Raw genomic sequence first — 11,637 nt, forward strand, 5'->3', positions numbered from 1 at the left:
TGCTGCTGGCCGAAGCTACGTTTAGCTTCTGTTGGACGAAACTACGTTTAGCTGCTATTGGACGAAGCTACGTTTAGCTGCTGCTGGACGAAGCTACGTTTAGCTGCTGCTGGACGAAGCTATGTTTAGCTGCTGCTGGAAGAAGCTACGTTTAGCTGCTTCTGGACGAAGCTACGTTTAGCTTTTGTTGGATGAAGCTACATTTAGCTGCTCCTGGAAGAAGCTACGTTTAGCTGCTGCTGGACGAAGCTACATTTAGCTGCTGCTGGACGAAGCTACGTTTATCTGCTGTTGGAAGAAGCTACGTTTAGCTTTTTTTGGATGAAGCTACATTTAGCTGCTGCTGGACGAAGCTACGTTTAGCTTCTGCTGGGCGAAGCTACGTTTAGCAGCTGCTGGATGAAGCTACGTTTAGCGTCTGCTGGACGAAGCTACATTTAGCGTCTGCTGGAAGAAGCTACGTTTAGCTGCTGTTGGACGAAACTACGTTTAGCTGCTTCTGGATGAAGCTACGTTTAGCTGCTTCTGGACGAAGCTACGTTTAGCTGCTTCTGGACGAAGCTACGTTTAACTTTTGTTGGATGAAGCTACATTTAGCTGCTCCTGGAAGAAGCTACGTTTAGCTGCTGCTGGACGAAGCTACGTTTAGCTGCTTCTGGATGAAGCTACGTTTAGCTGTTGCTGGACGAAGCTACGTTTAGCTGCTTCTGGACGAAGCTACGTTTAGCTGTTGCTGGACGAAGCTACATTTAGCTGCTGCTGGACGAAGCTACGTTTACCTTCCATTGGGCGAAGCTACGTTTAGCTGCTGCTGGACGAAGCTACGTTTAGCTGCTGCTGGAGTTCATTACACTGTCAGTAACCAGACATCCATAACAACCAATAAAGAGCTCTTTATAAATAAATACAGAATTCTTTATCAATATCTATGATGTAAATAAACCAAAAATGCATGTGGAAAAGCACAGAATTCCATAGAACAGGAATAACTAGCCATTAGCCCGTGTGTCAGAACCTTGCTTTTCTCTGCTGAGGCTGTCTACACTGGGTGAGATTTAGTTACAAGTTTCACACAGAAACACGTTTCTGCTAGCACAACCCAGGATCTCTGCTGTTGCTAAGCAACACATGATGCCAGAAGTAATAAATAAGCTTTTACTACAGAAGCAAACCAGATGCAGTCACAACAGTTCACTGATATTTGGTCAACACACATTAAAAAAATCAGTGACAAAAACAGTCCATCAAAGCAGAACGCCGGAATAATTTCAGATTCAGATGAAACGGGCGGCTAACCGGAGTCCCACAAGAAGCCCTTTTCACATGTTACCCCTCGTTCCAGCTGACTGGCGCCTCCCACGAGAGCACAGAGTGAGCAGAAGTTTGTTTCTGTACCGGTCTGTTGTGGTGGAAAGAGGACTGAGCTGGAAGGTAAAAGCTCTCGGTTTACCGGTCATCTACATTCCCACCCTCACCTATGGTCACGAGCTGTGGGTAGTGACTCAAAGAACTCACCCTGTAATCGGGAGGTTGCAGGTTCGAGCCCCACTTAGTCTGTCGCTGTCGTCGTGTCCTTGGGAAGAGGGACCTGTGGAGCCTGTGCTTGGCAGACTTGCTTCTGTCAGAGCGCCCCAAGGCAGCTGTGGCTACAGTGTAGCTCATCGCCACCAAGGTGTGAATGTGTGAATGACTGATTGTGTTGTAAAGGGCCTTGGGGGGTTCCTGGACACTAGATGGCGCTATATTGAACACAGGCCCTTTACCATAGAAGCAGCCAAAGTGAGTTGCTCCGCAGGGCGGCTGGCTCTCCCTTAAGAGATAGGGTGAGAAATTGTGTGGGAGGGACTCGGAGTAGACTTGACTCGTTCTCTGTGTAGACCAGAGGACGAGTCTGGCAGGTCAGGCTGGTGCCTCTCAGCTGGCCCAGGTGCCTGGGTGGGGGAGGTCTGGGCCTCCCTGCTTAGGCTGCTGCCCCGGCGACCCGACCCCGGATGGGCGGAGGAGGATGGACGTGAGTTATCACACACTGTGAACCCATTTCCTTGTTACTAACAATTCAACTAAAACCTGCCAAAATAATGCGACAAGGTTTATTTTGAAGTATGCCGGATGTACTTCCATGAGCCACGCCTCACTTGCTGTCCGGCTCATGTCGTGTCTTTTACTTCATGACAATCAGAGTGCAGGGCCGGAAGAGTAGACTTCATGTGGAAACTCTCCAGAGGTCTGGATCCGCGCAGCGCTGCAGCTGGTGTGAATGCTCTGATTTTGGTCTGCAGACGCTCTACCGAATCCCGGACAGCATCTGTTCTGCACTGAGAGTGAACGGATTTAGACATAGTTAGGATGCTAGCTTCCAGCTAGTCCATGCGGACGTCGTGCTGCTGACACAGTAGCTTTGTTCGTTTACAGTTTCAAATTGTTCCAAGTCGTTCACACAAACGTGTTTGGAGGGTTGGCGGTCGTGGGCCAAGCTACCTTCTTCTCTTTTGCATCCCGATCAAATGCATCACACGTGGGGTCCTTGGTGATGGTCTTTGCTTGCACCGGGATGTCCACCGCCCCAACATAGTTCTTCTTGGCCATCCGGGAGCTGGCGGTGATGGTGTATGCGTTACTACGGTAGCACTTCATGGACGACATGCAGAATGTCTCCCGCATGCCACGTCTGAAGTTGGCATTGTAGACCGAGTACAGAGTCGGTTTGGACGCCGTGGAGCTGAAGCAGATCCAGGTTATGACTGTGAAGGACAACAGCTCCTGTCTGCTGGGTACATCAGACGCTTTTGGGTGCAACAACTGGACAACGTAGAAGGGCATCCAGGTGAGGAAGAAAACCGAGTTGAGCATGAGGAACATCTTGATGGTCTTGACTTTAGTCCGCGGGACGATGTTCATGGTCCGGCGCACCGTGTGGCCATCAGCACTGATTCTCCAGATGTAGCGAACCACACGTTGGTAGAAAAATATGATCAATGCTGCAGGTATGAAGAAGCCCAGCAGGAGATGAGTAGCAGCATAAGTCACACTGCCCCAGCTGCCTGGAAGGAAAAAGTCACAACGACTGTCTGTAGACATGGAACCATAGAAGAAGAAGCAGGGACAGATAAAGGCGGTGTCAAACAGCCACGAGGCCAGGATCATCTTCTTCGCCTTTTCCCTGGACACCTTGAAGCTGAGGGGATAGACAATCGTGTAGAAGCGGTCTACGGAGATTGAGAGCAAGACATACACCTGAACACCTGGGCAGAGATGCTGCAGGTAGCGCACCACCTTGCAGGCCGCGGCGCTGAGTGTCCAGCGTCCCGCTGCGACCTGCAGCAGGACAAACGGAGCACAGCCCAGGCTCATGAGCAGGTCAGCACAGGCCATCGATACCACAAAGTAGTTGGTGGTGGACTGAGTGCGCCGGCTTCTGTGGATGACCAAACACACGAGCGCATTTCCCAAGACGGAGACCAGCCAGAGAACCGCGAACACCAGGCCCAGGATGGCGATCTCACCCGAAGTCAGTTGGCCCAGGGCAGAGCTGGAGGAGGAGCCTTCAGGGCAGCAGAAGGTGGAGGTGGGTTCAGGAGCCAGGACCGTCGAGTTCTCCCTCTCTGAGTAGTTAAAGGACATCTGACACACGAAAGCTGGAGAGAGCATGGATGGCTTCACAGCAGCTCTGGTGCTGGACTGGGCGAACACCATCGCTACTCCGCTGCTCCACAGAAGAGCTGCGGACACAAACAGGTTCTTGGTTAGAACAACGCAGCAGGAAAGGACTTCTGCTCTACAAGCTCTGAAAGCGCCGACTGACCCACCGGCTCCGTTTGGTGATCTAGAAGATGACCGAGTTAAGCGTGGTTATGACCGAGGGAGGGAGGGGTGGTGAACAGAGGGTGTGAGGACGGTTGGGTTCTGATGGTCATGTGCTGACACGCTGGTTAGAAGTTACATAATTACTACTAGTTAGTCTTTAGTTAACCAGCTGGTGGAGATTGAGCCGGTTGGTTGTTTTATGAACTCGTTTATTTTCTTGGATTAAACATTGTGTGTTTAACGACCTTCGATGTGTCTCTGGTCAACGAACAAGAACTAGTTAACTAGTTAGTTAGTAACTGACCTTCGTTGTGTCTCTGGTGAACGAACAAGAACTAGTTGACTGGTTAGTTAGTAACTGACCTTCGTTGTGTCTCTGGTGAACGAACAAGAACTAGTTAACTAGTTAGTTAGTAACTGACCTTCGTTGTGTCTCTGGTGAACGAACAAGAACTAGTTAACTGGTTAGTTAGTAACTGACCTTCGTTTTTTTCTGGTGAACGAACAAGAACTAGTTAACTAGTTAGTTAGTAACTGACCTTCGTTGTGTCTCTGGTGAACGAACAAGAACTAGTTAACTGGTTAGTTAGTAACTGACCTTCGTTGTGTCTCTGGTGAACGAACAAGAACTAGTTAACTGGTTAGTTAGTAACTGACCTTCGTTGTGTCTCTGGTGAACGAACAAGAACTAGTTAACTGGTTAGTTAGTAACTGACCTTCGTTGTGTCTCTGGTGAAAGAACAAGAACTAGTTAACTGGTTAGTTAGTAACTGACCTTTGTTGTGTCTCTGGTGAACGAACAAGAACTAGTTAACTAGTTAGTTAGTAACTTTAGTCTGCTTGCAGCTGGTTAGACTGTTACTGAAGGTGACTGATGAGTGAGGCTGGTTAGGTTATCTGCGTCTGCTGATTGGATGGTTTAAACCGGCTGAAGGAGAACCGGATCGACTCGCTGGTCCTGCAGGGACCCGGTTCAGGTTCTGCTGGGATTCTGCTGCCCCCCAGGACCCACCTTAAGGATGTGGACAGCCTCCAGAGACAAAGCCCTCTGTTTACAGTCCTGTACTGCTGACTGGGCTCTATTCAGCTGCTAGTTAACCCGGTTACCAACAGAACCACCCCCCCACCCCCTCTTCCTCTACAGTTGGTGCTGCTCCTCATGGACCTCCTTCTGTCCACTTGCATTAGTCTGGATTGAGCATCAGGGTCCAGCTCTACAGGCCGGGTCTGGACCCTGATCTGGGTCTGATCCGGTCCAAAGTTTCAGTTGTTTCTCCTAAATTAATCCTGATTAATAAATAAAAACAACCTAGAAACGGTCGAAAAAGAGTTTCAGATTTAAAACGCCAAGTTTCTCATCTCAGGTCAGACCAGAGGAGAAAACCTGAAGGAGTTCTGAGGAGGAGGAGCAGCAGGGGAGGAGGAGGTGCAGGAGAAAGAGCAGACAGAGGAGAGGGGAGCAGGATCATAGGGGGGGGGGGGGGGTTGGGGGGAGGCTGCAGGAGGAACCTGTTGCTCCTTCTACCTGGGTCTTGGAGGTTCTGAAGCTGCTGATCTGTTGGAGCAGAATCACAATTTTTCTAATCTAACACCAAGAAACGGACCGGGCTCCGGTTCTGGTCGAGCAGCTACCCGGACCCAAATAACCCAAGCAGGAGTAAAACGGGTCTTACCGGTTCGGCATCACAGAGGCGGATCCCCTCCATCACCTATCAGACACGTAGTAACGAGCCGTTGTGCATCAAGGCCCGAGCATCTGCTGCTGGACGGAACCGAGCCCTGCAACTGGGCTAAGTTCCGAGCAGATCCGAGTCCGAAGCGGGGCTACAGAATCCGGACAAGGGCGGGCAGGATGTGGGCCGAAATCAGAACCGCGTCTCCTTGTGGTTCTCAGGAGGAAGAAGAGAACATCATGGCTGGACGGAGCTGCAGCTGATGGGGGGGGGGGGGGGGGGGGCTCCCGCAGGGGCGAACCGAGCCGGTTCTGGGGCCCAAACAACATGGAGGCCCGGGACCGGACTGCAGTTTTTATTTATTAAGTTTTTTTCATTTCTTTAAACCATAAATACATAAACCCTAAACCTGTGTGTGTGTGTGTGTGTGTGTGTGTGTGTGTGTGTGTGTGTGTGTGTGTGTGTGTAAGTGTTAAAATTCCATTAAATTTTTGGGGGGGGGGGGGGGCATGAAGAACACTTATGGTAATCTATAAATATGACGTCTGAATAAAATGTGACCATGTGGGCGCTGTTAAAACAATCAACACAACATTAAATGTAAAAAATCACAAAGCTGATTTCTTCTGTGTCCCTCAGCGATCAGCTGATCGGCGTCACAACCTGCTGAAACATTAAATCTGTCATATTTCTACCTAAAAGTCGTGTTTTTGATCGTTCTGACGTTCCCGTCGCCCCGCTGCTCGTCTTTTAAAATCCAGAGTTCTTCGTCCCGATCAGAGAGGCAGAAAAACATCGCAGATGAGATAAATGTCGTCTCATCTCCAGATTCACTACAGATGTACGTCTGAGACAATGGGGCGGCAGGAGTTAAGTGCTCGCCCTGCAATGGGAAGGTTGCAGGTTCGAATCCTGCTCAGTCTGTCGTGTCCTTGGGCAAGACAACCCACCCTGCCTGCTAATGGTGGCTGGAAGACCAGGGCAGCTGTGGCTACATCGTAGCTCATCCCCACCAGCGAGTGAACGGATGAATGACTGATTTACTGTTAAAGTGTAATTAAACGTGTAGAGAATATCCAGTCTGCCTAGTGAGAGTTACACCTGGTTGTTGTTTACGTCTGGTTGTTGTTGTTTACATCTGGTTGTTGTTTACGTCTGGTTGTTGTTTACACCTGGCTGTTGTTTACGTCTGGTTGTTGTTTACGTCTGGTTGTTGTTTACACCTGGTTGCTGTTGTTTACATCTGATTGTTGTTTATATCTGAATGTTTACATCTGGTTGCTGTTGTTTACGTCTGATTGTTGTTTACATCTGATTGTTGTTTACATCTGGTTGCTGTTGTTTACATCTGGTTGCTGTTGTTTACACCTGGTTGTTGTTTACATCTGGTTGCTGTTGTTTACATCTGATTGTTGTTTATATCTGAATGTTTACATCTGGTTGCTGTTGTTTACATCTGGTTGCTGTTGTTTACACCTGGTTGTTGTTTACATCTGGTTGCTGTTGTTTATATCTGAATGTTTACATCTGGTTGCTGTTGTTTACATCCGATTGTTGTTTATATCTGGTTGTTTTTTATATCTGGTTGCTGTTGTTTACATCTGATTGTTGTTGTTTACACCTGGTTGTTGTTGTTTACATCTGGTTGCTGTTGTTTACATCTGGTTGCAGTTTATATCTGGTTGTTTACATCTGATTGTTGTTTATATCTGAATGTTTACATCTGGTTGCAGTTGTTTACATCTGGTTGTTTTTTATACCTGGTTGTTGGTGTTTGCACCTGGTTGTTGTTTATATCTAGTTGTTTACATCTGGTGGTTTACATCTGATTGTTGTTTATATCTGGTTGCTGTTGTTTACACCTGGTTGCTATTGTTTACATCACCCAGCAGCCTTTGAGCATCCTGTCACTGGACTCCCAACACAGCGTCTCTATAAAAGGAAACGCCACCATCCGTCTGCAGTTGTTGGCTTGATGCCACGAGAGGATGCTGTCGCATCACATTGCCATGACAACCGCAGCACAGAAGAGATTTTCCAGCAAGATGGTTACTATGGGAACAAAGAGTAGGACCAAGAGGAGGCGGAGGGATGGAAAAGGACTACGGACGATGTGGAAATTCATCTCAAAATGTAAACTAAACATTCCAGAGCCGATCTGTTAGACGGGAACACGCTGCTGTCAGAGCAGATGTCAGCTGGTCTCCCCAGAGAGGATCTGAGAACGGAAAGCTCCGCTTCACCTTCTTCTAGTACGACCTCCAGGAAGGAAGTCTGCAGTCCGAGAGCCAGGAGCGCTGCTGGGAACACCTAGAGCAGGAAGATCTGGAAACGAGGAACAGCTTCAGTCAAATGTTAAACTCACGTGATGCTGAAGCTACTGACCGCCACCCAGAATCCCCCGCTGCACCAGTCTGGATACACACACACATCTCTCACACACACATCTCTCACACACACACACACACACACACACACACACACACACACACACACACACACACACACACACACACACACACACACACACACACACACACACACACACACACACACACACACACACACACACACACACACACACACACACACACACACACACACACACACACACACACACACACACACACTTTTAGGGGCTCTTATCTGGGTGACGGAGGCGATTCCACTCCAGTAACCAGTCAGCAGATGGATGGACGTTCCTGTAAAATCCTTCTAGTCACGTCTTTTCCAGGAAGTTGTTACTGAAACTTCCGTGTTTCTTCCTGATGGGATCAGATTCGGACCGGGTCCGAAGCGGGACACAGAGCCTAACAGAAGACTCTGCTGCAGGTGTTCTAGGAGCTTTTATTTCTTTATTTACAGATTAAACAGAAGGTGGAGATGAAGAGACACGGATGCTCCTAGGAACAGGAAGAGACGGAATTCCTTCAGACCAGGATAAAATCACAGAAGATCCGGACGAGCTTTGATTCTTATTTTAATGATATAAACGTTTCTGAACGACTCCTCTCAGATTTATCCCAGAATTCCCCCAAAAGGGTCTTGGTGTTCGGGTCGGAGACGCTGCCAGATTCCAGAGATCCGACTAACGTTCCGCTTCCTGCTTTAGACCCGAGGGAACTTCGCCCGAGTCCGCACCATTAAATAAAAAACACCACATGATGAGAATTCTGTGGAAGCTCATCCACCCTCTGAGGGTCTGGACCTTGGACGGTAACCGCTGGCGGCTTCGTCTGAGGAAGAGGTTCTGGAGGCCCGGCTCTGAATCGGAGCTTATCTACAGAACAAACACAGATTATGTACAGGGATTAACAGGGATTATGTCTCTGTGTCTTCAGCCTCTCAGTCCTCCGTCCAACGTCAGCGTCCCAAACCTGCAAGAGAAAAGTTCTCAGGTTAGACACAAACCAGGACATGGACCAGAACCACCAGGAAATCCAGCTAAAACCCAATCAGCCCCCACAAGCCCATCTGGTTCTGGTTCTGGTTCCGGTCTCATATAACAGAACATGTGACCCCGATCCTGACCTCTCTAAGAAGTGGTTGTTCTCCGCCAGCTCCTTGACAACTCCCTCCATCTCCTCCTTCAGCTTCTTCATCCTGAAGGAGACACGTCGACCCGTCAGAACCGGGTCAGGAACGTGACACCGTGTAGAAGAAGAACCTCTTACCCCAGAGTCATCTCCACCAGCGTGTTGGGACTCAGGTACGCCTGCGACTTCAGCCCCGTCGACACCAGAGGCAGGACCTTTGGAGGCAGATGTTCCTGCAGCTGGAACAAACATCAGAGTGTTTACTCGAGGTTCTGAGCGGATCTACAGCGACCAATCAGGAGCCTTCACCAGGTCACATGAACGATGACTTAAAATACGTTATTCATCCTAGAGAGAAGTCAGCCGCCGTTCCACCGCTGAGCCGGCAGGAACACAAACAGTAAACAACCACCGGCAGGAACACAAACAGTAAACAACCACCGGCAGGAACACAAACAGTAAACATCCACCGGCAGGAACACAAACAGTAAACAACCGCCGGCAGGAACACAAACAGTAAACAAACACCGGCAGGAACACAAACCGTAAACAAACACCGGCAGGAACACAAACAGTAAACAAACACCGGCAGGAACACAAACCGTAAACAAACACCGGCAGGAACACAAACAGTAAACAAACACCGGCAGGAACACAAACCGTAAACAAACACCGGCAGGAACACAAACAGTAAACAAACACCGGCAGGAACACAAACCGTAAACAAACACCGGCAGGAACACAAACAGTAAACAAACACCGGCAGGAACACAAACCGTAAACAAACACCGGCAGGAACACAAACAGTAAACAAACACCGGCAGGAACACAAACCGTAAACAAACACCGGCAGGAACACAAACAGTAAACAAACACCGGCAGGAACACAAACCGTAAACAAACACCGGCAGGAACACAAACAGTAAACAAACACCGGCAGGAACACAAACAGTAAACAAACACCGGCAGGAACACGAACCGTAAACAAACACCTGCAGGAACACAAACAGTAAACAAACACCGGCAGGAACACGAACCGTAAACAAACACCGGCAGGAACACAAACAGTAAACAAACACCGGCAGGAACACAAACAGTAAACAAACACCGGCAGGAACACAAACAGTAAACAAACACCGGCAGGAACACAAACAGTAAACAAACACCGGCAGGAACACAAACAGTAAACAACCACCGGCAGGAACACAAACAGTAAACCATCACCGGCAGGAACACAAACAACAAACAACCACCGGCAGGAACACAAACAGTAAACCATCACCGGCAGGAACACAAACAGTAAACAAACACCGGCAGGAACACAAACAGTAAACAAACACCGGCAGGAACACAAACAGTAAACAAACACTGGCAGGAACACAAACAGTAAACAAACACCGGCAGGAACACAAACAGTAAACAAACACCTGCAGGAACACAAACAGTAAACAAACACCGGCAGGAACACAAACCGTAAACAAACACCGGCAGGAACACAAACAGTAAACAAACACCGGCAGGAACACAAACCGTAAACAAACACCGGCAGGAACACAAACAGTAAACAAACACCTGCAGGAACACAAACAGTAAACAAACACCTGCAGGAACACAAACAGTAAACAAACACCGGCAGGAACACAAACCGTAAACAAACACCGGCAGGAACACAAACAGTAAACAAACACCGGCAGGAACACAAACAGTAAGCAACCACCGGCAGGAACACAAACCGTAAACAAACACCGGCAGGAAAACAAACAGTAAGCAACCACCGGCAGGAACACAAACAGTAAACAAACACCGGCAGGAACACAAACAGTAAACAACCACCGGCAGGAACACAAACAGTAAACAAACACCGTCAGGAACACAAACAGTAAACAAACACCGGCAGGAACACAAACAGTAAACAAACACCGGCAGGAACACAAACCGTAAACAACCACCGGCAGGAACACAAACAGTAAACAACCACCGGCAGAAGAAACGGACAACATCAACGCTGCAGCACAGCTGATGTGGAACACGCGGGAAGTCAGATGGTGTCACGCCTGTTTGTGGTGTAACGTGAGGAAATATGGGTTTTCTGTGCCAAAGGTTTTACTTTGCCCGGCTGGGTCAAAGCTGGGTCGCTGAGAACTTTCACCCACAGATTAAGACCTGAACGCCAGCGAGTCTGGGACAAACCATAACATCTGAACACCTGCAGTGCCAGAAGATGTTGTTCCCATGGAAAAGCTAGTCATAACATAACAAAGTCTTAAACTTCCTTTCCTTTATTTTAAGTTGTTAAATGATCATTATTATCACTTTGCTCATTATAAATGTGTTTTCATCAAATGAATGATTATTATGCTTTGGGTAATCATAATAACTAATGAATCAATGCTTAATTAAATAATGCTTGAAGATGTTTTAGTGGTGACCTTCACACACTCAAACACGCACACACACACACACACTCTCTCACAGTAAACTCCAAAACACATTTGCTGACGCACACGTTTGCTTTGAGAAGAGAACTGGGTTTGGTAAGTTTCAGTCTGATGATTCAGTTCGAGTTTGTCAACGAGAGAGTTTGGACGTGTTGAACACGCACCCGGGGAAGGGAGCCTGCGGCT

General features: G+C 48.3%; 2 protein-coding genes across 7 annotated transcripts in view; both read right to left on the reverse strand.

Moving 5' to 3' along the window:
* Positions 1–1,141: 1,141 nt before the first annotated feature.
* gpr19 (G protein-coupled receptor 19) lies at positions 1,142–8,174 on the reverse strand. 2 transcript variants are annotated; one of them, XM_070556000.1, is made up of 2 exons: positions 7,843–8,174; positions 1,142–3,719 (listed from the first exon to the last, which is right to left on the reverse strand). In XM_070556000.1, exons 1-2 carry the CDS (start codon positions 7,907–7,909, stop codon positions 2,434–2,436), a joined length of 1,353 nt encoding a protein of 450 aa, XP_070412101.1. In that variant the 5' UTR covers positions 7,910–8,174; the 3' UTR covers positions 1,142–2,433. The 2 variants fall into 2 exon arrangements, with proteins under 2 accessions (XP_070412101.1, XP_054595905.2); XM_054739930.2 differs by lacking the exon at positions 7,843–8,174 and adding an exon at positions 5,478–5,735.
* Positions 8,175–8,307: 133 nt separating this feature from the next.
* Positions 8,308–11,637, reverse strand: part of tbk1 (TANK-binding kinase 1) — a 17,116-nt gene continuing 13,786 nt past the window's right edge. For all 5 annotated transcript variants that reach the window (XM_054739928.2, XM_015962909.3, XM_070555879.1 and 2 more), the window contains 3 exons: positions 9,152–9,252; positions 9,009–9,080; positions 8,308–8,854 (listed from right to left, as the gene is read on the reverse strand). In XM_054739928.2, the coding sequence (XP_054595903.1) occupies positions 8,815–8,854; positions 9,009–9,080; positions 9,152–9,252 (213 nt within the window). In that variant the 3' untranslated portion in view covers positions 8,308–8,814. The remainder of the gene's footprint in view (positions 8,855–9,008; positions 9,081–9,151; positions 9,253–11,637) is intronic.

The sequence above is a fragment of the Nothobranchius furzeri genome, chromosome 1 (assembly GCF_043380555.1).
Source record: "Nothobranchius furzeri strain GRZ-AD chromosome 1, NfurGRZ-RIMD1, whole genome shotgun sequence".
Classification (NCBI taxonomy): domain Eukaryota; kingdom Metazoa; phylum Chordata; class Actinopteri; order Cyprinodontiformes; family Nothobranchiidae; genus Nothobranchius; species Nothobranchius furzeri.

Bases quoted from the DNA above. Each gene is read 5' to 3' on its own strand.
- gpr19 (XM_070556000.1), bottom strand. From the start codon at position 7,909: ATGTGTGTGTGTATCCAGACTGGTGCAGCGGGGGATTCTGGGTGGCGG. The intron at 3,720-7,842 runs GTGAGTTTAACA...TTGTGTCCGCAG, and splicing joins GTCAGTAGCTTCAGCATCAC to CTCTTCTGTGGAGCAGCGGA.